The 24343-nt window shown below is 70.7% G+C and overlaps 3 protein-coding genes across 6 annotated transcripts; all 3 read right to left on the reverse strand.

The window, feature by feature from the left end:
- Positions 1–555: 555 nt before the first annotated feature.
- B3GNT3 (UDP-GlcNAc:betaGal beta-1,3-N-acetylglucosaminyltransferase 3) lies at positions 556–1650 on the reverse strand. Its single transcript, XM_072845887.1, has one exon. The coding sequence runs from the start codon at positions 1648–1650 to the stop codon at positions 556–558; it is 1095 nt and encodes a 364-aa protein (XP_072701988.1).
- Positions 1651–2961: 1311 nt separating this feature from the next.
- FCHO1 (FCH and mu domain containing endocytic adaptor 1) lies at positions 2962–11292 on the reverse strand. Of its 3 annotated transcripts, none has more exons than XM_072845265.1 (27): positions 11213–11292; positions 10357–10448; positions 10196–10270; positions 9949–10090; positions 9699–9851; positions 9496–9600; positions 8504–8602; positions 8281–8377; positions 8072–8116; positions 7909–7981; positions 7803–7824; positions 7660–7714; positions 7373–7551; positions 7269–7293; positions 7113–7175; positions 6954–6996; positions 6741–6832; positions 6007–6630; positions 5683–5801; positions 5473–5578; positions 5288–5399; positions 5035–5124; positions 4461–4593; positions 4154–4353; positions 3885–3949; positions 3619–3783; positions 2962–3135 (listed from the first exon to the last, which is right to left on the reverse strand). In XM_072845265.1, the coding sequence occupies exons 1-27, from the start codon at positions 11237–11239 to the stop codon at positions 3113–3115; spliced, it is 3024 nt and encodes a 1007-aa protein (XP_072701366.1). In that variant the 5' UTR covers positions 11240–11292; the 3' UTR covers positions 2962–3112. The 3 variants fall into 3 exon arrangements, with proteins under 3 accessions (XP_072701366.1, XP_072701365.1, XP_072701367.1); XM_072845264.1 differs by having other exon boundaries at positions 5035–5190; XM_072845266.1 differs by lacking the exons at positions 2962–3135; positions 3619–3783; positions 3885–3949 and having other exon boundaries at positions 4271–4376; positions 5035–5190.
- Positions 11293–15045: 3753 nt separating this feature from the next.
- On the reverse strand, positions 15046–23880 carry MAP1S (microtubule associated protein 1S). 2 transcript variants are annotated; one of them, XM_072845161.1, is made up of 8 exons: positions 23674–23880; positions 21877–21978; positions 21093–21175; positions 20822–20962; positions 17031–20286; positions 16665–16882; positions 16355–16556; positions 15046–15201 (listed from the first exon to the last, which is right to left on the reverse strand). In XM_072845161.1, exons 1-7 carry the CDS (start codon positions 23852–23854, stop codon positions 16401–16403), a joined length of 4137 nt encoding a protein of 1378 aa, XP_072701262.1. In that variant the 5' UTR covers positions 23855–23880; the 3' UTR covers positions 15046–15201; positions 16355–16400. The 2 variants fall into 2 exon arrangements, with proteins under 2 accessions (XP_072701262.1, XP_072701261.1); XM_072845160.1 differs by having other exon boundaries at positions 15046–16556.
- Positions 23881–24343: the final 463 nt, after the last annotated feature.

Below are 24343 nucleotides of genomic sequence, written 5' to 3' on the forward strand. Positions count from 1 at the left end.
CAGCCCGTCCCCCCGCAGCCTGCTCACGGGGCTGGGGACAGCGCAGGGACCTCGGGGGCTCTGCAGAGGGACCCCCAGGGCAGGGCCCACCCCGGTGGGGTCAGGGGTTCCCCTTGCTCCCACCCTGAGCCCGTGCTCCCCCCAAGCCAGCCCTGTCCTCCCTGCACCCCGGTTCCCCAGGAAGGCTCCAGACCCCGTGTCCTCATTAACAGCACAGGTTCGTTTATTCTCCCTTGGGGCTCCTCTGGCCACAGGATGGCAGATTTGGGGTAAAACCAGGCAGAAACAGGCCAGGGGCAGGATGGGCGCGTGGTGGCACTCAGCAGTCCCCAGGGTGGGTGCCGGGGCTCGGCATCGCAGACGCCGCTCTGCCCTCCCAGCGGGACCACGGTGGAGGCGGGGGTCAGCCCCGGTGCACCCGGGGACCCTCCCTCGCAGCGTGGCAGCGCCCAGCAGCAGCAGCAGCTACCAGGGATCTGGCGAGAGCCGCAGCCCCGGCAGCCCTCAGGTTGCACCAGCGTTCCCCCCCCCGGCTCTTGGTCCTCCTCGGCCGCCCTAGAAGATGCTCACCCTCTTGCCGCAGAGCAGCCGGGGCTCGTGGATGGCCTGCCACATCACCGCCATCTCGTAGGGCACAAAGCGGTGCACCAGCAGCAGCTCCCGGTAGTAGCAGGGGTCGAAGGGGTCAGCGTTGGCCGGCACCCCCATGCCCACGGTCCGGATGCCGGCATGGGAAGCGGGCAGGAGCCCTGCCTTCTCCAAGCACATGCCCAGGTAGACGTCGTCGATGGGGAAGAGCTCGATGTTCCGCGATTCCCGGGCGATGACGCGGGCGGTGAAGCCGGACATGAGCATCCCACCGCCGCCACAGTAGGGTGGGTACCGCTCGGAGGCCAGGAGCTGCGTGGGCACGAAGTACTTGCTGCGCTGGAGCCGGACAGGACGGTTGTTGACAAAGAGCTGTCCCACCATGAGGTGTTGCTCCCGGGTGCCCTGGGTGGTCATCGCAAAGCGAACGACGTTGTCCGTGTTGACAAAGATGTCGTCGTCCCCGTTGAAGACGAAGCGGACGCCGGGGCAGTGCTCCTCCAGCCAGGTGTGGAAAAGTACCTGCTTCAGCGTCAGGTTGAAGAAGGTGTCCCTGAAGTCCCACTGCAGCACGTCCCCGTGCTCCCGCTGCTCCAGCCGCAGCAGCCGGTTGAGCTTCTTGGCATCCCGGGCGCTGGGGGCCACCCCCACGAGGAAGAGCCTGCGGATGAAGGCTCCTTCGAAGGCCCTCTCCTGCCCCCAGGTCTTGCGGATCACCTCCCGCCGCTCGTAGTTCACCGGCGCTGACTTGATGGCCAAGAGGAGGAAGATGTTGGGGGACCCCTCGGGCCCCCCACACTTGCCGGGGATGCTGAGCAGCGCTGGGAAGGACCGGCAGTGCTGGTACCGCATGAAGTCCTGCACGTGGCCGGGCAGTTTGTCGAAGCCGGAGACGTCGTGCACCGAGGCGTTGGCCACGCACGGGGCAGGGGCGGGCAGAGCCCGAGGTGGGGGGAGCCTGGGGGCTGCCCAGGGACTGGGGGGGGTCCTGCGCTTGGGGGCCACGCTGGGCCACAGCCAGTCACCGTGGCAGAGCAGGTAGCAGAGCCCCAGGAGCCCCATGGTGACCAGACCCCACAGCTCCAGCCTGTAGCACCGCGGGGATGTGCTCTGCAAGAGACGGGGAGCGGGATTCGGCACCGGTCATCCCCGCAGCCCCCGATCGTCCGCGCCCAGAGCGATGCCCTGGGCCGGGGCGCAGCATCCTTCCCTGCGGAGCGGGAGCGGGGAGATGTCCCCACGCCGGACGGTTGCACCGTGCCACAGCGAGCTGTTTGCTGCCACACCGCGGGGGCCCAGGCTGGGCAGGGCACCCTTGGGTGCAGGGCAGAGTCCGACTCCTCCAGCTGTGCTGCGGAACGTGCAGCAGACCCAAAAAGAGCAATAAACTGCTGGTTCTGGGATCGTCCAGGTCCCAGATGGTCCCGGGATGGTCCAGGGTGCAGCCCCGGAACCAGGGGATGGCCGGCAAGGGTGTGCAGCCCCCTGGGACCCACCGGCGGGGCGGTGGGGGGGGGAGTTACTGAAGGAGATAGCAGTGGCTCGAGGCGTGGTGAGGTGGTGGCGGGGTGGTCCCGGGTGCAAGGAGCCCACCCAGGTTTGCTGTGAGCAGCCCTCACCCTCAGAGACAAAGCACGGGGACAGGGGTCCCCCGGGCAGACCCCGGCAAAAGCCCGGCCGCTGCTCACCCACCGGCACCGCACAGAGCCCAGCCGGCCAGGGACAGGTCCGGCCAGCCCTTGCCCGAGGTGGGGACCCCATCCCGGTGCCCAGGAGCACCGGCTCAGCCCCCGCTGCACTGCAAAGAGCCACGAGCCCCCCCCGGAGAGACCCCCCAGACCCCCCCCCAGTACCTTGTCGCAGAGCCAGCTCGGGGCCATCCTCGCACCGCGCTTCTCCCCGTGCCGGGAGCGCCGCGGCCCCAGCGGCACAGGTATCTCCTGCGGGGATCGTCCCCTTGCCAAGTGCCGTGAGGCCGCCCGCCCGTCCGTCCACCCGTCTGTCCGTCCGTCCACCCACCCCTTTGCCCGTCCACCTGCCGCAGGTGGGGCAGCAGCACCCGCGGGTGCAAGGAAAGGGCTCGGCAAAGCACTGCCAGTTCCCTGCCTCGGTTTCCCCTGGCCCCACGACGCCAGAGCCCCCGGGGAGCTGAGGCACATCGGCCCGAGCCCCGTTTCCAAGGAGGAGCCTGGAGGCCCCGGGGATGGGCGTCAGAGCAGGAGGCAGGCGGGAGCCAGTGGGGGGGGTTATTAGAAAATAAAGTGTTTAATAAAAGAGCAGCTCCTGCTCCCTTCATAGCACAGGGGAGGGCGGAGGGGACCGACTGCCGGGCAGCAGGAGACAATGTGGTGACAGCCATGGAGCAGGGGGCCGGAGGGAGAGGAGGAGGAGGAGGAGGAGGAGGAAGAGGAGGGGGGCTCCCACCCGGCGGCACCCCCTCCCTGGCCAGCCTCCATCCAGTGTTTCAAGTTCACACGATCAAGGGAGAAGCCCGGGGGGCTCGGAGGGTCCGGCGGGAGGCGGCTCAGGACCCCGCCAGGTAGATCCCTGTGGAGGAAAGGCAGTGGGGAGGGGCTGCAAGGACGGGGGGCACAGGCCCGGTGCGAGGACGGTCATCGCCGAGGGGCCAGGGCTCGATGCCGGCCCCGAACTGGGCTACCCACACCCTCCCCGGGCTGGGCATCGCCATGGGGCATCGCCCAGTGAGGGGGGAACGGAGCTTGGGGTGGTAGGGAGGGGACCCCTGCACCCCGGGGCCATGGGGAGCAGGGAAGGGACCCTCTGCCCTCCGGGGAAGGGACTCCATGCACCCCAGGGAGCAGAGAAGGGACCCTGTCCACCCTGGGAAAGGGACCTCATGCACCCAGGGAAGGGAACCCACGCACCCTGGAGAGCAGGGAAGGGACCCTGCGCACCCCAGGGAAGGCACCCCGTGTACCCCAGGGCCACAAGGGATGGGGAGAGGACCCCGCACCCCCCAGGGTCGTAGGAAAGAGACCCCGCACCCCCTACGCACCCCGCCAGCCCTACCTGTAGCGAATCTCTTCTTGACCAGCGACATGCGGTACCCGGCACTCGCCAGCTCCACCTCGACGCCCGACAGCGTGCTGCCCTCGCTGCTGAACTGGGCTGCCACGGGGCTGGGCTTGCTGGGCCCGCAGAGGGGCTCCCAGCTGGCCGAGAGCCGGCCACAGCCTGGGGGGAACAGCGGAGAGGGTGGGGGGGGTCTGCGGGGGCCAGGGCCGGACCCCGGTCCCCTGCCCCGTGCCCTCTGAGCGGCGCGGGCACAGCCTCACCTCCCTGCCCCGGGGCACCGGGGACGTCCAGCAGCCTCCAGAGCAGCCTCTTCTCCTCCAGGTTCCTGCCGGGACACGGGCACGTCCCCACGCTCCCGCACCCCCAAACCCCACCCGCTTCACCCCGTCCCCCCCGCTCCCACCCTTACGGGACACGTCCCTACCTTCCCCACCCCATCAGCACCCTGTTTCCCAGCCCAGGGTTCCCCTCTCCCACCCTGGGGGTGTTCAGGACCCCCGGTCCTGTGTGTCGTGTCCCCCCCCCTTACCAGCTGGCCGCGGGCTGTAGCCGCAGGTTGGCGACGGGCTCGTCCACGGGCAGCAGGACGTGGACGTTGGCGAGGGGCACGGGCAGGGCCAGGGCGCCAGCGTTGTAACCGTACTCGACGCTGACCCGCGTGGCACCCGGCGAGCAGTCCCAGCACACGCACAGCCGCAGCGGTGCCGAGCCGGGGCCCAGCCGCGAGAACTGGGGTGGGGGGATCAGGGAGGCTTCAGGGGGGCACCGAGACCCTCCCGTCTCCAGCAGCTGGGTGGGGGACCCGAGGGTCCCGGGTGTCCCCACCCGGGGCTCACCTGGTACTTGAGCAGAGCCACGTTGTAGTAGGAGGCGGCCGGACTCTGCTCCGCTTGCTTCTGCAAGTGCCCAGTCAGCGCCGCCATGTTGAGCCAGAAGTCCTTGGTGCTGGGGTCACTCTGGGACGGGTCGCTGCGGGGACGGGGTCAGAGCGGCAAGGGTGCCTGGGCACCCCAGGAAACCCGGCACCCCAATACTCAGCTCCCCCTCGCTGCACCCACCGGCTCCCAAGGATAGCCTTGGGAACCCCAGGAACCCCACGTACCCCGACACCCAGCTCCCCATCACCGCATCTACCGGCTCCCAGGACGTCCGGGCGTCCCCAGGAAACCAGGCACCCCGTGTACCTCGATATACAGCTTCCCATCACTTCCACCACCTCCCAGGATGCTTGTGCCCCCCGGCACCCCCCGTACCCCAATATCAGCTCTCCATCGCCGCATCCACCACCTCCCAAGGTTCCTGCATCCCCCTGTACCCCAATAGCAGCTCCCACTGCTGCACCCCCCCCACCGCCAGCCTGCCCAGGCATCCCCATGCAGCCGGTGCCGCGGTGCCACCGCGTCCCCGCACCTGTAGAGCAGCTCGGCGTTGGGCAGGAACTGCTCGATGGCTCCGGCGTTGAGCAGGCGGAAGCTGAGCACGGGGGGGGCCATGCTCCCGCTGAAGACGCGGACGATGCCGGCGGGGAAGGACATGGTGAGCTCCCCCGTCACCTTCACCAGGCAGCTGCCGGGGACAGGCCGGGGGTCAGCGGATGCCCCAGGCAGGATGCAGCAGCTCAGGGGGGTAGGGGGGGCCCCTGACCACCCCGGGACCCCCATACCTGTCGGCATCGTGCCCCTTGAAGTACGCGTGGACGTACTCGGTGAAGGCGGTGGCCACGGGGAGAGCGTCCTGCGAGCCCAGCACCACAGGGCTGGGACCCCGCGACAGCCCTGGGGAGGCAGACGGGGTCAGAGCCCGGATGGGACCCCCACCCTGCGACCCCCCCAGCCCCCCGGGACCCACCGAGTGCCGGCTGGGAGACGGCGAAGAAGCCCCGCTCGCCTAGGCTGGCAGGCGCCGAGTGCGAGGGGCCGCAGCTCCAGGAGGGTGAGGGGCTCAGCGAGCGCGACTGCGAGGCGAGACGGCATTGGGGGGGGGGGCGGCGATCTGGGTTTGGGTCCCGCCGTGGGGGTCCCGCAGCCCAGCCCCGCTCCCCCATCCCCGGCCACGCACCAGGTCAGTGTTGCTGCCCGCAGCCGGGCCGGCCGCCGGCCTCTTGGTGCGGGAGCGGCGAGGGGGGGCAACGAGCGGGACCTCCCGGGGGGCTGCGCTGGGCCGGGCGGGGAGAGCATCTGGGGGGGGGGCACAAATTGGGGGTGAGGAGAGAGACCCAGCATGGCAGGGCCCCCCGGAGGGCTCCAGCAGGGCCTCACCAGTGCCACGAGCTCAGCCCCGTTCTCAGCCGAGCCGGGCCTGGGCGAGCCCCTGCACCCAGCCGGGGTGGGGGGGGGCAGAGTTAAGGGTAAGGGGGGCAGCTCCTGCACCCCTGCCACTCACCCGGCTCCGGCTGCGGTGGGGGAGCTGCCGGCGTGCCGCCTTCGGTCAGCCTCGTCCCCGACCCTTGGCAGGTCCACGGAGAGGGGCTGGAGGACTCCCCCCCGCTGGGGGGGGCCGGGGATGAGGAGGAGGAGGAGGCCGAGTTGGAGGAAGGACAGGGCAGCGGGGGCTGCTCCCCACTGGGGCTGCGGGGTCTGATCCATGGCGGGGGCTCCCCAAAAGGGTCAGGCGAGGGGGCTTCGCGGGGTGCCGGGCCGCCGGGGCAGCGACTGCGTCCCCGGGGCGCTGTCCCCACGTCCTCCCAGAGCCCCTCGGCCCCGGGGCTGCTGAAGACGGCGAAGCCGGGGGGCTCGGGGAGGCGGCCGGCGGGGCTGCGGGGCCGCGGCACCCAGGCACCGGGGTCCCGGGTAGCGGGCAGTGGCGGGGGCGGCGGGGGGTCCGGCAGGCCACCCCGCTTGGGGAGGGGGCTCTGTGGCGTCCCCGGCTGCGGGGTCCAGGGTCTCGAGTCCGGGGAGGGTCCGGGCGCAGGGTGCAAGGGCGAGTCCAAACCCGAGTCCTCCACGTTCTCCGGGGAGGAGGAGGAGAAGGGGGAGGAAGAGGAGGTGAGGACATAAGCGCGGGGGGCTGCGGGGAGAACCCCGTGTCAGAGCACTGCGGTGGGGGAGCCACGGCACCCCTGACGCCGGGGTCCCCCGTCCTGCTCCCTCCTCCTCCCCGACCCCCCGAATTCTCACCCGGGAAATCCTCCGCTTCGAAAGCCGACTCCAGGGGGGGCCCGAAGAGGGCTGCGGGGGGCACTGCATCCGGAGGGGCTTTCCCAGGGCCGCTGCGCCGGGGACAGAGCGGGGCGGCTCAGTGCCCAGCCGGGGCCCCCCAGGGAGGGGGCTCGGGGGTGGCAGCGTGGGGTGCATCGCCCCACGGCACCCCGCTCCCTCCCTGCCCCTTACCTGTTCACCTGCGCTGCCGGGCGTCCCCTCCCTGCACCGTCACCTGCGGGGAGAGGGGACATGCCAGGGGTTGAAGAGCCACTGCACCCCACATCCCCAGGACCCCCCCACATCCTCGGGACCGCCCCGCATCCCCGGGACCCCCCAGCACAGCCCCACCTGCCGCCAGCGTCCCCTCGGGGTCCGCGTCGCTCGGGGCCTGGGTCAGAGATGCCACATGCCCTGTGGAGGGACAGGGACAGGCAGCGTTGGGGGACACAGAACCCGGGGGACCCCCAAGCTGCAGCCACGCCGAGCCCCCGGGGTGGCACTTACGGGACGACTGTCGCTTGACGGTGCCCTGCAAGAGAACGGGGACACGGGGTCAGTTGGCCCTGGCACGGTCCCTGGGGACCCAGCAGCCCCACCTCGAGGCTCACCCCAATGCTGGGGGGCAGGATGAGGTTCCCCACGGTGGCCTTGAGCTGCTCCATGGTGGCCTCAGCGCTGCCGGCCGCTTCCCGGGGCTGCACCGGCTTGATGTGGACGTAAAACTTGCGGGGCTCATCCTCATCGTAGTCGGAGTCGCTAGAGGAGGAGTCGTGGTTCTCCGCCTCGGCTGAGCCCCCGTCAAGGCAACACCCCATGCTCGGACCACCCCCCCCCTCCTTGGACACCCCAAAAATCACCACCACCACCACTCCCCCCCCCCCCAGCACAAGGATACTGTGGGCGACGTCGGGGCGCACGGTGAACCCGTCCTCATCCACCTCCGGGCAGCCCTGCAGGGAGATGCTCGGAGAGGCTCTCGCTCCCCAGTCCTCCCAGTATGGAAAACACCAACCCCAGGCTCGGCACTGGGATACTCACCACCTCGGCATCCGGGGATTCCCTGGGGAACGACAAAGGGCAGCGTTAGATCCCGAAGCGGGGAAGGGACGCGGGGCTGCAGGATGAAGGGATGAAGGGACCTTACACAGCATCACGATCCCTCTCCTTCCGGCTCAAACCAGGGATACGGAAAGCTTTGCTACGGCTCCTCTTGGGTCCTGGGAGGAAGGGGGGGGACAGAGCGGTGAGCAGCCCCCCTACACCCCCAAAATCCCCGGCGTGGGGCAGCTGGATGCAGACGTACTTGCCTTCCTGCGCTGGGGCCAGGCGGTACTCGTCGAAATCCAACGCTCCTGTCACCGAGAGCGGGATCAGCCCGGCACCGTGGCTCCGTCCTCGCACGAGGGTGACGTTCCCCCTCCTGGCACGAGGGCAAAGCCCTCGTGCCAGGAAGGTGGAACGTCACCCTCGTGCAAATAGGGGGGGGATCCCACCGGGATGCTCCCCACAACCTCACCTGGCCGCTCTCGCCCCGTGCCCTTGCTCTCAGCAAACCTCCGCAGCAGCATCTCGGTGCCGATGTTCTCCACGTTTTGCTTGAATTCTTCGTGCACCTGTAAAAAAAAAAAAAAAAAAAGGCGGGGGGACACACACATCATACTCAAGAGTAAAAGGGGGGGGGGGGGAGGCAGCTTGGTGTTGTCCCCGTTGTTGTTCACCTCCCCACCCTAGGGACTCACCTGGCCGATCTGGACATGGGTGTCCTCCACGGAGTGTGAGTAGGAGCCGATGAGACCCTTCATGTGGCGTAGGTGGGCTTCTTCCACCTCCTGGAAGCGCTGGTGGGGCAGAGGCGGGGGTTTAGGCAGGGTGGCATGTCCCCAGGGGTCAGCGTGTGGACAGGGAGAGGGGCTCAGGAAGGGTGGCATGTCCCCAGGGGTTGGCGTGTCCAGGCAGTGGGGGCTCAGCCAGGGTGGCACATCCCCAAGGGACGGCATCCCCAGGGAGGGGGGCTCGGGCAGGGTGGTGTGTCCTCAAGGAATGGGGCTCAGGGCATGTCCCCAGGGGCCAGCATCCCCAGGGAATGGGGCTCGGGCAGGGTGGCATGTCCCCAAGGACTGGCGTCACCAGGGAACGGGGCTCAGTCAGGGTGGCATGGCCCTGGGGGCTGGCATCAAAATGAAGGGGTGTTCAGCCAGGGTGGCATGTCCCCAGGGACCGGCATCGCCAGGGAACGGGGCTCAGCCAGGGTGGCACGTGCCCAGGGACACGTGCTCAGGCAGGGTGGCATGTCCCCGGGGGCCAGCATCCCCAGGGAGGGGGGCTCAGGCAGGGTGCCATGGCCCCGGGGGCTGGCATCAAAATGAAGGGGGGCTCAGCCAGCTTGGCATGTCCCCAGGGACCGGCATCGCCAGGGAACGGGGCTCAGCCAGGGTGGCATGTCCCCAAGGACTGGCGTCACCAGAGAACAGGGCTCAGCCAGGGTGGCACATGCCCAGGGACACGTGCTCAGGCAGGGTGGCATGTCCCCAGGGGCCAGCATCCCCAGAGAATGCGGCTCATCCAGGACGGCACATCCCCACGGGCCGGCATCACCATGGAAGGGTGCTCAGCCAGGGTGGCACGTCCCCAAGGACCAGCCCGCCCCGTGGCACCACTGCGCCGCGCGGCCGGCACCAGGAGCCCGAGCAGCGCCTGCGCGAGCCCCTTCCTGCCCCCCGGCGCTGCCCACCATGGCCGAATCCAGCATCCTCTGCTCGAAGTCGGCCCGGGCGGCGTTGTACTTCTCCACCGCCCGCCGCAGCGTCTCGCCCGCCTTCTTGGACTTGAGCTCTGCCTGCGGGACCGAGCGACGGGCATGAGCGGGGGGGGACACGACACAGGGACCGGCCGAGGGGGGCCAGGGACCATCGGAGGGGACGCATCGGGTCTCACCTTGTCGATCTCCTTCTGGCTGGTGCCCTCCTTGCGGAGCCGCTCGTACTCCTGGCACTTGCTGTGGTAGCTCTCCTTGGACTTGGGCAGCAGCTGGGCCACCCCGTGCAGCAGCTGGACGGCCTCCAGCGTCCCCGACACCTCCTCCTTGGACTGGGGATGGACGGACGGACGGACGGATGGACAGAAGGGGGTGAGCAGAGGGGTTTGGGATGCGGTGGGGGAGGACGGGGCGGGACGCGGTACCTACCTTCTTGTGCACCCGGCCTTGCTCCTCGCCGTAGCGCGAGATCTCCTTGATGAGGTCGTGCAGCTTCTTCATCAGCTCCAGGTGGCACAGGGCCAGCTTGTCCGAGGAGATGCGGAAAACCTCCCAGAGCGGCGCGAAGGTCCTGGCGGAGGGGGGGTGTGGGGGCCACGCGACACGGGCAGGGATGAGCGGGGTTCCCGCCCCCCAACTCAGGCTGCTCCAGACCCCCTAGACCCCCCCTGCTTACCCCAGCTGGGTCCCATTGGTGGCCATCTTAGACAGCTTCACCATGGCCTTGGCGTAGTTCTCCTCGATGGCAGCCCTGGGGACAGTGGGGGGGGGCGCTGGGGACGGAGTCCGGCGATGCCAGGGACCCCCTGGTTACCACCCCCCCGCCTTGCCCCGTACCTCTCACGGACGAAGTCGGCCAGCTCCTTGGTGGAGATCTGCCCGTGCTTCATGTTGTGGTAGAGCACGTCGAAGCCGTGGTTCTTCTCGCCCTGGCAGGGGACCACCCTCAGCCCCCAAAACCCACCCAGCACCCCGTGGCGTGGGCACCCAGGGACCCCCCCCACCCGGCCCTCCCCGGGACGGTGCCACCGCCGGGAGCACCAGCCAGCGTGGCAGGAAGCACCATTTGGAGCGGAAACACCCCAACGGGGGCACGGTGGCCCGGACCCCCCCACCGTGGGTGCACAGGGGGGTGCGGAGCCCCCCCCACCCCTGCCAGGGGCAGCGGGGGCTGGAGCCAGCCGGGGGGGTGGGGGGGCCCCAACGCCCGGTTTCCCCGGGGTGAGCAGCACAGGAAGGGGTGGGCTGAGCCCTGGCGCCGGGTGCTATTTTGGGTGCTGCCCCACTCCCCACCCCCAACACGCGGGGTGGCTTCCCCCACCCCCGGCAACGTGACCCCACCTGGGGAAACTGAGGCAGGAGGAAGGGGAAGATGCAGGCAGCTGCCAGACCCCGGCAGACACGAACCAGGAAGCACCGGCCCCCGCGGCGCTGCCAACTTCCCCCCCCGCGGTGCCGGGACGGGGATCCCCATGGGGGGGACACAGGGACAGCACCGCAGCCGGGGGACCCGCAGGCACCCACACCCATCGCTCCCCCCCTTCCCTCAGCAATTAATTTGCAGCGTTAACGGAGGCGTTGGGCCTTGCAAAATTACCGGCAGCGATGAACCCCCCTCCACCCAGGGCTGGGGGCCCCCCCGCAGCGAGCCCCAGAGGGTGGGGGGCACCCACGGGTGGGGGTCCAGGCTTACCCAGAAGTGCTCGGTGAAGTAGGACATCTTGGAGGGGGGGGGACGGCGGCGCGGGGACCCACAGCTCAGCTCCCGGCGCCCTTGGGGACACACCTGGCCCTTACGGGGGGGCCCAGTGGGGACCCCCCCCGCACCCACCGATATTTATCGGTTTTGCCGGGAAAGCGGCGCAGCCCCGTGGCCATGGAAACCGCAGGCTCCCCCGTTTTCGCCGCTGCTGCCGTCCCTCCCCACGGTGTTGCGGCACCCCGGGGGCCGGGGTCAGGGCGGGGGGGGGCCACCAGGGCAGCGCTTGGGCCCGACACCAGATACGCAGCTAAATAATAAATGAGCGGCTGCTGCGCGGTGACGGCTGCCGCTCCCGCGCCTGGCCGTGCCGGTGGCCCCCAGCCCCCCTGAAACCATCCCCCCACACCAACCCCCTCCCCGCCCGGGGGAACCCCTTCCCCCCAGAAATGGGGACCCAGGCGGTCGAGCCCCCCCACGCCCTGCCCGAACCCCAAATGCACCCAGCCGTGCCGGGGTCACCCGCTGGAGCAGCCCCCAGGACTCAGCAGGGGCCCCCCGGGCTGTGCCCCCTCCAGGCTGTGGCGCCCCCCGAGCTGTGCCCCCCCCCCCCCCAGGCTGTGTCCCCCCGGCCCTGCTCCCCATCATGCGCCGGAGAAAAACAGGAAACCAAAAAACCATGCATGGCCGGGGCTTGGCGTGACCGGGGGGGGGGCCCCACCCACCCTGGGCTGCTGGGGGCTTGCAGGGCCCCCGATCATCCTCAATCCGCCGGGGGTCTGGGGGGAGAGAAAGAGAGGGGTTAGGGCACGCCGCGGCCCCCCAAACCCGGCCGTCCCTCCGCACAGCCTGAGCCACCTGTGTCATGAGCGGGGCGGGCTCAGCGCGGCCTCCTCGGCTTCCCCCAGCCAGGCTGGGGGGGAAGCGGGGCTAGGGGGGCACCGGGGGGGCTCAGGGCCCGGCCGGACCCCGACCCGCCGCCGGTCACAAGAGGCTGCGGACGCCGTGAACCCGCCACCCCATCGCCGCCGGCCAAAGTCCCCGGGGGTGGCACCGGCCACCGAGTCCCCGAGCGGGACGGGGGGTACGGGGGGGGTGCGCAGCATCTTACCGGGCTGTGCCAGGGCCACCCCGCGACCCCCCCCCCCCAGCCGGGTGGCCCCGGCCACCCGCAGCGGTGACCTTCACCGGCGTGGGGTGCGGGGACCCGGGCGGCCCCCGGAGGGCTGCGGGGGGCGCCGGGGGGGGCCGGACCCAGCCCGGCTCGGGGAACGGCTGCACCTGCCCGGGCCGGGGGCTGGCTGGGGCGGGGCTGCTCGGCGAGGGGGGGACCGTGCACCCCCCCTTTCCCCCGGGCAGCGGGTCCGTTGGAGGGAGAGGCACGGCGGGGGGGGCCAGGGCGTGCACAGGGGAAGATGCTCCCCCCCCCAAAAAAAAAAAAGGAAGGAAAGCGCCGAGCCCTGCACCTGCGGGGGTTGCGCGGGGGGCAGGGGCTGCCCGCAGCACCGGGAGCGGCGTTTTGGGGAGGGGCTGCACCGGGGGCGGGGGGCGGTTATTGAGGAGGGGGCACCGCGGGCTGCCCCAGCCCCCGAGGCGGGGTGCGCTGCAGCGGGGAGCCATGCACGGCGGGGGGGCTCTCGCCGAGGAGCGGGGGGCGCGGGGCTGCACCCCAGCCCCGGGGAGGATGCTGCAGCGGGGGGGCGGGGGCTGCGCCCACGCACCGCGCGGGAGCGGCGGGGGCTGCACGGCGGGGCCGGGGGCTGCACCCCGCTCCCGTAGGCGGGTCGGGGGGGGTTGTTCCCTGCTCCCCGCCCGCTGGCGGGACCGGGCGGCCGCGGGACCCGGGCCCGGCGGGGCCGCACTCACCTGCGGGGCCGCCGCCGCCCCCGCCCCGCTCCGCTCCGCCGCCGCCCGCGCCCGCTCCGGGCCGCGCGCTCCGGGCCGGGACCGCGCCGGGGGCGGGGGAGGAGCGGGCCACGCCCCCCTCCCGCCGCGCCGCCTCGCCATTGGTCGCCGCGCCCGGCAGCGGTTACCGCAGCCAGCGGCCGCCGCCTCTCATTGGCCGGACGGCCGCCGCGCCGCGCGCGGGGAGGGGGGTGATTTGCATTTTTAAAGCGGCCGCCGCCCCTCACCGAGGGGCGATGCGGGGGGCGATGCGGGGCGGGCCCAGAGCCGCCCGCACCGGCACCCTGGCCCCGGGGCTGCCACCATCCCCGGGGGCTGCCACCCACCCGGGGGGGCTCCTGGTCCCCCGGGGCTGCCGGTCCCGGTGCGCCCGGTGCTAACGGTGCGACCGCATCCCCCGCCGCTACCCCCCGCAGCCGGCCCCGACGGCTGCAACCGCACCCCCCGGCCCCGGGCCGGCCCCCGGTGCAGCCCCCGGTGCAGCCCCCCGCCGCCCCCGCCGGTGCCACCCGGTGCCTCGCACCCGGCTGAGCTCATGCCCCGGCTCCGGCTGACACCGGGGCGGCCGCGGCGCAGCTGCGGGGCGGGGAGCGGGAGCGGGCACGGTGGGGCAGCGGAGGCTGCCCAGCGGGTGGGGACCCGGCGGGGGGGGGGGGGGCGGGTTCCTCTTGGAGTCAACCACAAACGTCTCCCCCGAGATGGGGACTTGGCCCCACACCGGCCCGGGGTGCCACAGCCACCGGTGACGGAGCGGGGACGGCGTCTCACGCTGCCGTTACGCTCCCTTTTGTCCCACCGACACCTGCCCGTCCCCGGGACGGTGTGGCCGTGCCAGGCTGAGCCAGCCGGTGCCACCGCAACAGCCCCGGTGCTGGGGACGGAGGGGTCCACGGGGATCAGGCCGCTGCCGGTGCTGCCGCCGCTCTCGTGGGGACCTCTGCGACCCCGCGGCATCCCCGGCACGGTGGCAGCCGCCAACGGGGCAGCGATGCCGGAGAAGGCCCCGCTGTCCCCGGCGAGGTGCTGGCACCCCCTCCCCACGGCCACAAGCCCCCTCGGCTCACACCAGCCCAAAGCCAACCGGGACCGTTCACCGCCCCGGCAAAAAGCCTCGTCCTGAGCTTCACCGGAGCTGGCGACTCGAAGGGACGGTGGCAGCGGCAGCGCTGGGAAGAGCCCCGGCCCCCTCTGCCTTGGCACTGGAGGTCACAACCGGCCTCCCGGTGAGCAAAGACCCCAGCGGCGCCCGGGGAGCCCCCTCCCCAAAACACCGCCCTGGCCCCACCGCCGGAGCAAAGGGCCTGGGAACGGGGCGGTGCTGGGGACGGAGAGACTTTGGGGAAGGGGAGGTTTTGGGGTTGGCTGGGGGGGTCAGGGTTTTGGGGGTGGGTTTCAGTTCCCCGGTCCTGCCAGGCTTGGGCTGAGCACACCGGGTGGGTGCCGAGCCCCGCGGCCGGGGCACGGGGACATGGGACACCCCCAGCACCCAGGAGGCTCCAACCCTCCCCCACCCCCCCCAGGACCCCTCCCCGTGCCAAGCGTGCGGGGGCAGAGCGCGGCAGCGAGGACCCCTCCTCCGCGGGCCGGGGGCGGCGGGGATGGGGATGCAGTCGTCATGGCAACCCCGCATCCATCCTCAGCCGTGCTGCCGCACCAGCCCCGCTCAGCCCCTGCCCCCCTCCGACCCCCCCAGGGCGATAACCCGGACCCCCCCCCCAACCCCTCTACCCACCGCAGGATGCGGCCCCAGAGCACCCCGCACACCCCAGGGCTGAGCCCAACCCAGCCTTCACCCCCCCAGCACCCACAAACCGCCCTGCAGCATCCCAGGACCCCAGAGTGGCACCCAGCCTGTCCCCCGTCCTCCCCTCCCCCGCAAGGACCGGGGGACCCCCAAGCCCCCAAACACAGGAGGCAGAGGGCAGGAGCTATCCTCTCTTTAATGCTCGTTTTCAACACATTTGCCAAACGGGAACGTGGCGTGCAAGACGGGGAGCGTGCCGGCATCCGCAGGCAGGGGCTGAGGGGGGGGGGTCACAGCCCCCCCACCACCCGCCAACCTCCAAACCAACTTCCAGCTAAGAAAAAAAAAAAAAAAAAAATATAAAGCACTAAAGGTGAAACATTCAGTCCCCCCCTCCCCGAACACGTAGGACGATACAATCCAAGGTAAAAGCCCCCGCGGCCGCCAGCCGGTGCCCAGGCTGGGGGGGGGCCGGGGGGGCCGGAGATAAATAACCTGTTCAGTTTTCGCTTTTTTTGTTTGTTTGTTTTCTTTTTTCCTTTTTTCTTAAAAAGTCATTACAAAAAGAGCCAGCGAGGAACCTCCTATAAAACGGGTTAGTGTTTGCCCCAGTGGGGGATGGGGGAGAGGGGGGTGGGGGGGCCAGATCCTGCCCCCCCCAAGCCCAGCCCCCCTTTGCTCTCCGCTCACAAAACCCCTTAAAAATTGCACGTGACATTTGGTTTCTTAATAGCCTTCCAGCAACTCGAGGGCTTGGGGGTGGATGGGGGGGGGAGCTGCCCCCCCTAACCCCCCCCCACAGCCGGGGTGCAGGGTCAGGCCCCACAGCCCCTGCCGTCAGGGAGGGAAGAGCCATCAGTGCAGCGAGTTGCCAGGTCTCAGCCCGGCGGAGAGGAAACCCCCCCCCCCTTGGCTGCTGAACGTGACTCTTGGTGGCCATGCCCAGGGGGAGCCGGTGGTGGAGACACAGCCCGTGGGGCTGCCCCACGGGGGCTGCAGGTACTGGGGGGGGGGTGGCAGTAGTGGCTTGTCCAAGGAGGGGGTAGGAACAGCAAACAACAAAAATTTACCCTGTTAAGTCGAGCACAGCTGGGGCTCGCTGCCCACCAGGAAACGGCTCAGCACCGCTGCTGGATGGGGGGGGGGGGATGGATCCTGCCCCCCAAAAGGCAGGGTCACCCCGTCCCCGGCTGGTCCCTCACCCCCCCACCCCCGGGACGGTGGCGGGTGCAGAGCGAGGAGTGCACGGCTCCGGCGTGGGCATGCGGGAACCACACGGCGTGTGAGGGTGCAGCGTGTGGGTGCTGTGGGCTCGGGGTCCCTGGGGAGCCCCTGCCAGTTCTGGGTGGGGGGACGGGGACACACACAACCCCATCTCCCCCCAGCAGACCCCCCCCCCCCCCCTCCCCTCCGAGCCACAGTGGCCGGGGGCTGGTGCAGCCCCAAGTCACTGGGTGCGGATGGAGGGAGGGGGGGGGGGGGCTCACAGAGGAGGAGGGGGGGGATGAAGCCCACGCCACGGCTCCCCCCGCCTCAGAACTCCACTTTGCAGGCGGGGAAGGTCTCATCCTGCATGGCCACGGTGCTGTTGCTGCCCAGCACCGTGATGCCCAGCTCCTGCTGCCGGTCGTGGGTCTCCTGGTACCACTCATGCATCACCAGCGAGTCGAAGGTGGGGATCAAAGTCACCTGCGGAGACACCCACCGCACCGCGTCACCGCGCCGTGACCCCCCCCACGCACCGGGAGGGAGCTGATCCCACCGCTCCGGGTATCTGGGGCGGGGGGGGGGGCTCACCTGGATGTCGGTGCCCCACTGGTGCTTGCCGGCGAGCAGGGCGTCGAGGAGGGACCGCAGGACGCCCTCCTTCAGGTGGTCGTCACCGCTGACCACGTAGCAGAGGGAACGGATGCGCCGAAAAAACTCCTCGTCCACCGTCCGGGCGCTCCAGGAGCCGGGTAGGTACGCCAGGTCCACGTAGACGGGGGGGCCTGGGGGGGCCGCAGCCCGTGTGCCTGCCAGGATCGGGGTACGGGAGCTGTGAGCGGCAACCCCCAAAACCCCCACCCCACGGCACGGCACCAGCAGTGCCTCCGAGCTGCTTGGGCACAGGGACACCGGAGCCGGGAGCACCCACGTCGTGTCCCCCCCCCAGCCCCGTACCTGCCGGTGATGCCCTGCCAGCTCCCGCCGGCGGCCGGGCTCCAGCGCTGCGGGTGGTCCCTAGGGTGCGGATGTCCCCGCCGGAGGGGCCCTTCTTGTCCCCGGGGGGCAGCCTGGCCTTGTCCCCAGTGTCACGGGCTGAGCTGGTGGGGCCCCTGCCCTTGGGGGCCAAGGTGGGGTGCCGGGGGGGTTCGGCCCTCGGGGCGGCGGGTGCCGAGCCCACGCGGGACGGGGTCCTCTTCACCTTGCCGGGGGGCTCCTTCTTCCCGGCACGGGTCTGCTCGGCCGGCAGTGCCTCAGGGTCCACCATGCAGATGCCGGGCTGGGCGGGGATGGGGCAGGGGTCCTTCATGGGGGCCGGCAGCGGGTCGCGGGCCCTGGCCATGCCGCGGGTGGGCTGCTCCGAGTCCTCGTCCGACTCCAGCCCGTCGGCCAGGATGGAGGGGCAGTCCTCGGTGACCGGAGGGACGTCAGAGTCGGAGAGGGTGGGCAGCGACTCGCTGACGGAGGTGGGGGGCGTCTCGCCTGCCGGCTGGCGGGGCCGGCCCCGGCGCTGCACCAGCTCCTGCGACGGGTCGCTGTCCGACAGCTCCCGGGGGCTGGCGGCGGCCGAGGGCGACCGCTCCGATTTGGGATGCTCGAACTCGCAGGGTGACACCAAGCAGAGGTCCACGTCGTGGGGCGAGTCGGAGCGGCGGTCGGGCCGCAGCACCGTGTCACCGTCAGCCCGCGGCGGGTGGTGGCACGGCCGCAGCGGCAGAGACAACCCGCCCTTGGTGGCCTCCGGCTCTGGCGTCCCCCCGGTCCCCCGGGACCGCCTGCCCTCCTCCGGTGGGGACTCACTGACGGGTGGCAGCACCTGCTCGAAGGAGACCGAGAGCGACTCGTCCACCTCGGTGGAGTGCGGGGAGCCCACCTCGGCCGGCAGCGAGGGGGTGGTGATGGTGGGGGACACGTCGGGGACATCGTCCTTGAAGGGGCTGAGGGAGAGGCAGCCCGCCTGCTTCTCCTGCGAGGAGCCGGAGCCGTCCTGCGAGGCTTTGCCTCCGACCGGCGGCCAGGGGTTGGGCTGCCGGTTGGTGCCGGCACCCGGCTCCTCCGTGCCGTCATCCACCGGCGACTGGTGGAAGGGAGTGTGCCCGGCGCTGGCCGGCCCCGAGCTGGCCGGAGACATCATCTCCAGGGTCTTCTCCTCGGAGCTGCCGCAGGCGTCCTCACCACCCTCCGGGCCGTGGTTGAGCATCCCGGTGGGCGTCAGGTCGAAGTTGACGCTGCGGTCACTCTTGGGGGTCTTGGCCAGGGGCGAGGGGGGGCAGATGGCTCTCAAAGGGCTGCTCTCCAGGTAGCGGAAACGCTGGGGGCTGTCGGGGTCCTCCAGGCCGTTCTCCAGGCAGGATGAGTCCCCCGGTCCCGCTGGCCCCCCGGCCCCCCCGTTCTCCAGCGGCGAGGGCTCCAGCTCGCTCTCGGCCGTGGTGATGCCTTCATCCGTCGATTCCTCCTTCCTCCTCCTCCCGCTAGCGCCCGGCGAGGCGGCCCCTCGGCCCCGCTCGGCCTCCGGCAGCATGTCCTCGGGGGAGGAGGACTTGGAGCCGTCCAACGTTCCCGGCTCCTTCCTGCCGCCTGCCTCCCGGGGGGCTTTGGCCTTGGGCTTCTCCAGCTCCTTCTTGAGGGGGGGTTTCTTGATGCTGCCAGCCTTGGCCAGGGGTTTGCGGGTCTCCGGGACCGGTGTTTTCCGGGCCGGGGTCTTGGCAGGAGCCTTGGCCTCTGCCTTGCCCTCCTTTGCGTCCTTCCGCAGCGTCTCAGCCTTCACCTCCTTCTTCACCACCTTCACCTCCTTCTTGGCCTCCCCCTTCGCCTCGGCCCCCTCGTCCTTCTTCGGCGGCTTCTTCTCCTCTTTCCGGGGGACGGGCTCCTTCTTGGGCACCGCTTTCTCCTTGCTCAGCTTCGGCTTTGTGTCCGCCTTCAGCTTCTCCATCGAAGAGTCCAGCTTGGCTCGAGCATCCTTGGCTTTCTCCTCTTCTGACCCCGCTCTGGCCGTCTCCCCCAGGGATTTTGGCTTCTCCTTGCTCCCTGCCTTCACCTCCTTCCTTTCCACCTTCGGAGCCTTCTCCTTCGGCACCGGTGCCCCAGCATCCACCAAGCTGAGCTTGGAAGCCGACTTCAGGCTCTCCTTGCTCTCTGCCCTCCTCTGCTTGAGCAGCTTCTCAGGTTGGGATGCCAGCGGCGCCTTCAAATCATTCTTGGTGACCACAGGATGCTTGAGGAACTCCAAGTGCTTCACCTTCTCCAGCCCCTCCAGGATGCGGCCCTGGGGGGTGCAGCCGGGGAAGAGGACCCGGATGATCTTCTCGGAGGGGCTGACGGGGTGCCAGACGAGCAGGGCGCAGACGGAGGTCAGGCACTGCAGGGGCAAGTCCTGCTCCTTGGGGTAGCTGTTGCCTGACCACTGCTGCAGGAGAAACTCCAGCTCCTTGGTGCCCTTCACAGGGTTCAGGATGTACATGTCCAACCGGCCCACTCCCATCTTCTGGAAGAGGACGGTGGGCTCTGCACGAGGTCCGCTGTCCCGGGCCAGCGGGTTGGGACGGATGCCCAACTTCTCCAGGTAGTGCAGGGTCAGGGCAGCCTCGTCGCAGCTCTTCAGCACCCGGGAGTTACCCTCGATGTCCTTCAGCTTCTCGGAGGCGTTGAGGAAGACGACACCCAGCTCCGGGGAGATGAGGTTCTTTGCCCAGTCCCCGTTGCCCTGCGAGCCCTGGGACGGATCCTCCTCCAGCTCGGCCAGCTTCCTCTGCAGCAGGCTGTTGACGCCGGGCAGGCTGTCCGTGCCCACGTGCGTCACCAGGATGGAGTCGATGCGGTCCAGGTGCCGGACCAGCTTCCAGAAGGATGACTTGGGATTGGAGCCTCCGTTGACCAGGACGTTGAAGCCATTGACGGCAAAGAAAGCCGAGTCCCCTCTCCCGCCCGGGAAGATATAGCAGCAGGGCTTGGAGAGCTTGAGGAAGCCGACCATGGTGGGGGGCTCGAGGAGGTCAAAGGGGGACTGGGGCTCCAGCGACTCTGAGAGGTACTCCATGAACTCCTCCAGCCCCTCCATCTCCGGCAGGATGCAGCCCGGGTTGTAGCGCAGCTCGATAAAGTCCTGGAGGTTGTGATGGTCCAAGCCCGAGTCCCTCCACTCCCCAAAGTTGGGGCAGCTGATGGTCAGCCTGGCCTTGGCCGAGGGGTCCGCGGAGCTCAGGATCTCCCCTACCTGCGAGGGGACGGGGACAGCCGGAGCTTCGGGCAGGACGGGGCACCCAGGGCCAGAGATGCGGCAGCCCGGGGGGTGCCCCGCCTCAGCCCCCCTCCCTCGGCAAGCACAGGGGCTCCCGCAGCCCCGTCCTACTCCTCGTACTCGGTGCCAGCTGCCAGCATGATGCCCGGGGGGGCCGGTCGCCATTCACACCCACCCCCAGCCACAGCTCAGGACCAGGATGAGGCCGATCGTCGCCCCCCCCTGCCCCCGCCAGCCCCACTGCCCCTTCCCCAGCCCCACGGTGGGAGGGACGTGCCGGCAGGAGAGGCAGCGCGGCTGCCTGCGGAGCAGACGGCTGGGCCGGCTTCCCGCTCGCGCCGCCGTCGCCGTGCCCGGCTCCCCACCGAGCCGCTGGAGAACGTGAGCAGACAGTCGCCCCGGCAGCGCCAGCCCACGGCCCCCCCCCCCCCGCAAACCGGCAGCCAGGCCTGGGAGCCGGCAGCTCCTCCCTGGGGGTCCCCCAGCCGAGCTCCCCTCCCTGGCACCGCACCTCCTTGTCCGTGAAGATCTGGATGAAGTCCCGCAGGGAGAAGCAGCCCGTCTGCAGCATCAGCTCCCCCGTCTCCTCCACGCAGGGCCCGGCAAACACCAGCAGCTTGTGCTGCGACACGTCCGTGATGAGGTTTCGCAGCTGAGGACGGAGGGGACGTGAGGACAAGAGGGGACGGGAGGATGCCACCAGGCTCCGTCCCACGGCACCCGCCTGCCAGCGGCTCTGAAGGGGCCGCGGCCGTGTCCCCCGGCCCCCCCCGCCGGCTCACCTCATCGCACAGGGACTTGTCGGAAGGGTTGAGCAGCACCAGGGTCTCCAGCACATCTCCCCGGTGGTGGAGGGTCCGCTGACCTGCGGAGAGTGAGAGCTGACGCCCACCCTCCCCAAAACGATGGGGCTGCACCCCAGTTTGGCCTCGTCCTGTGGGGACGGGATGGCGGGGGTGGACACGGCAGCAGGGCCGGTGCCTGCCCACTTCCCCCACGGAAGAGGGACAGCCACCATCCCGCTCCCGGACACTGCGGGGGCCAGCGGATCCGCTGAGCCGAAGGACACGTTTCCCGCGCCCTTCCTGCTGCAGGGAGGGGAGGAAAGAGGGGGGGGGGACAGGCTGGGGGACCCCCTCCTGTCCCCCCGAGCACCGCGGCAAGCCCTGGGTGCTCCCAGGGAGGTCTCAGGGCTGCAAACACCCACTGGAGACCCCATCACCTCTCACGGCCCCCCCCCCCCCGCCAGGGGGTGACCCACCGGCGTGACAAGGGGACACGGCGGGGAACAGGCACCGGAGCGGCCCCAGCATTCCTGGCTCCATCTTCTCCTTTCCCTTTTTTCCACGGGAAATCGCATCCCGCCCCGGGATGGGCGCAGGAAGTGGTTTCTCACGTGGGGGATCACGGGGCTTGGCCGTGGGGGGGCCACAAAGCAACGACTGTTGCCGCAACAGCCGAGGTGGGCACCGGCCCTCCCCTCCCCCCCACCCCCCTGGCTGGATTGGGGGGCGGTTTCCCACACCCCACTAATTAAACACCGCTGGGGGGGGTCCCCTTTTTTACCTTTCACGATGCTGGAGAAAGTGGCCGAGTGACGGGACACGAAGAGCTTCAGCTGCTCGTCCAGGTTGCAGGAGGAGAGGTCGATGTCCCAGGAGCGGATTCCTTTGGAGACGGGGGGACAAAAACGGGGAGGGGCGGAGGGCTCAGCCCCATTAGCACCCACTGGCACCGTGCCCCCACACCGCAGCACCCACGTGGCAGCAGTTTATGCAACCAGCAGCACGGTGGGGACCGTCCCCGTCCCCCCCCGACGTCCCCCCTGGTCCTCCCTCCTACCTCGCCCTAAGACACAGCCCTGCCAGGCCGGTGGCTTTTGGGGTGACCCCAGCGGGTCCCCAAGCCCAGCCAGACCCCAGCACGAGGCCGATGCACCGACCGGCTGCCCGGCGGCGAGCACCTTGCGCGGTGACTCACGGCGGCACTGGCTCTGCCAACCCAAAACCCCGGCCCCCGGGGCCATGGGCGCACCTTGCCGGCACCTCTTCAAAGCCGGCAATTAAAGGAATGAACGGTGCCGGAGGATTCGGCACGCACGGTGCTCGTGCCGGCACCGGTGCGGGTGCTCCCAGAGCAGGGTCAGGAACCCCAAGGCGCAGCCCCAAAACACCCACAACCCCTTCAGGACCTCACAGGGGGATTCGCGGGGGGCTGCCAGCCCCCCACCGTGGTGGCAGACCAGCGTGGCCACACCAGCGTGGCCACCAACCGCTCCCCACTAACGGCCCGGCAAACCGGCGGGCGATGGCGTAAGACGGTTGGGCCTCGGCGCAAGGAGGCCGTGGGGGGTTGCACAAATTTTGCACAAGGCGCCGGGCGAGGGCTGGGGCCGTTTTCGGGCGGTTTTGCTACTTGGGGCCCGCGGGGTTTGGTTCTGCCCTCACAGGGTGCTGGTCCCACGAGGAGGGGGACGATAGGGCACTCCTGGCAACACGTGTGTCCCCCAGGATTTGGGGGACCTGCTCCAGCGTAGGGGTGCTCCGATGCCATGGCCTGAGACCCCCCCAGCTCTGGCCACAGCTCAGGAAGGGCCGGGAGCGGGAGATGGGAGCAGGGGCTGAGGAGGGTCCCTGCAGCACGGCCCCCCCCCCCCCCGGCTCAGCCCAGCATCCCTCCCCCCCCAGCCCAGCATCTGGCCCCCGAAACTGCATGGGGCAAGGTCCCAGGTGGTGACAAGGGGAGGGGACAGGTCGCAGGGGCCCACCCGCAGCCCCAGAGCCTGGACACAGACCCCAGGGGAAGAGGGGACAGATCCCCCAGCTGGGGGGGGGGGGGGGAGGTCCCAGGGGGCAGGGACAGGAGGGGCGAGCAGCACTTAGGGGGGCAGATCCTGAGGGTCTGGGGCAGGAGGGGAGCAGATCCCAGGGACCCGGGGGCCAGATCCTGGGGGTCTGGGGCAGGAGAGGGGACAGACCCTGGGGACCCAGATCCTGGGGGTCTGGGGCAGGAGAGGGGCAGATGCTGGGGGCTGGGGCTGGGGAGGAAGCAGAGCTTGGGGTTCAGATCCTGGAGACCTGGGGCAGGAGGGGCGGACCGGGAGGGCCCGCGGAGGGGCAGACCCCGGGGTGCGGGGCTGGAGGGGGCAGACCCCGGGGACCGGGGCGGGGTGGGGGTGGGGAGGGGATGGTCAGACCCCGGGGTAGCTCCGGGGGGCGGGGGGGGGGGGCGGATGATCCGGGGGGGCGCGGGGCAGGAGAGGGGCAGAGCATCATGCGCGGGGGAGGGCCAGGCCCGCGGGCCCGCACCGGGGCAGCACCGGGACCACCGCGGCCGGCGCCGCCCCGGCAGCCGCGGGCTCACCTCGCTCCAGCTGCTGCAGCGCGGCGGCCAGCAGGCCGGGCCGGTGACAGCCGCCGCCCACGATGGCCAGCAGCGAGTAGCGGCGCGGCCCCGCGGCGGGGCCGGGAGGAGGAACCGGAACCGCCGCCGCCCGGCCCGCGCCCTCCGCAGCCCCCGCGGCCCGCGCCGCCGCCGCCGCCATCTTCGGCGCCCCCCGCCCGCCGCGCCGCGCCGCGCCGGGCCACGCCCCCGCTGCGTCACCGCCGCCTAGCCCCGCCCACTGATGTCACCGCCAGCCAATGGGAGATGGCGGCGGGGAAAGGGAAGGGAGGGAGCGGTGGCGGGTGGGGAGGTCTTAAAGGGGCAATGGCAGGGTGGGGTCGCGGGGGTGGGGTCCGGCCTCCCGGGCAGGGCAGGGCAGGGCGATGCAGTGATGGCAGGCAGCGTGGGGACGGGGCTGTGCAGTGCAATGCAGAGCTGGGGGAGTGCGATGCGCTACGGAGCAGGACGGGGCTGGACCGGGCCCTGTAGCCCCCTCACATCCCCTCGGCCTCCAGTCCCAAACTGCTCCACCCATCAGCCTCCAGCGGATCAGGAATAACCGGTGCTGTGACCACAAAAGCCCCCCCGGACCCAGCCCTCGGCCCTCAACCCGCCCCGGCAGCGTCCCCCCTCCACGCATCCCACCCCA

This window comes from Ciconia boyciana, chromosome 24 (assembly GCF_034638445.1).
Source record: "Ciconia boyciana chromosome 24, ASM3463844v1, whole genome shotgun sequence".
NCBI lineage: Eukaryota > Metazoa > Chordata > Aves > Ciconiiformes > Ciconiidae > Ciconia > Ciconia boyciana.

Coding starts and splice junctions, on each gene's coding strand:
- B3GNT3 (XM_072845887.1), bottom strand. CDS start 1,650: ATGGGGCTCCTGGGGCTCTGCTACCTGCTCTGCCACGGTGACTGGCTG.
- FCHO1 (XM_072845264.1), bottom strand. CDS start 11,239: ATGTCCTACTTCACCGAGCACTTCTGG. Junction 10,271..10,356: donor GCCGACTTCGTCCGTGAGAG/GTACGGGGCAAG, acceptor CACTGTCCCCAG/GGCTGCCATCGAGGAGAACT. Junction 7,982..8,071: donor CCTGGCCCCAGCGCAGGAAG/GCAAGTACGTCT, acceptor CCTTCCTCCCAG/GACCCAAGAGGAGCCGTAGC.
- MAP1S (XM_072845161.1), bottom strand. CDS start 23,854: ATGGCGGCGGCGGCGGCGCGGGCCGCGGGGGCTGCGGAGGGCGCGGGC. Junction 20,287..20,821: donor AGATCTTCACGGACAAGGAG/GTGCGGTGCCAG, acceptor GTCCCCTCGCAG/GTAGGGGAGATCCTGAGCTC. Junction 16,557..16,664: donor AGTGGGGCACCGACATCCAG/GTGAGCCCCCCC, acceptor GTGTCTCCGCAG/GTGACTTTGATCCCCACCTT.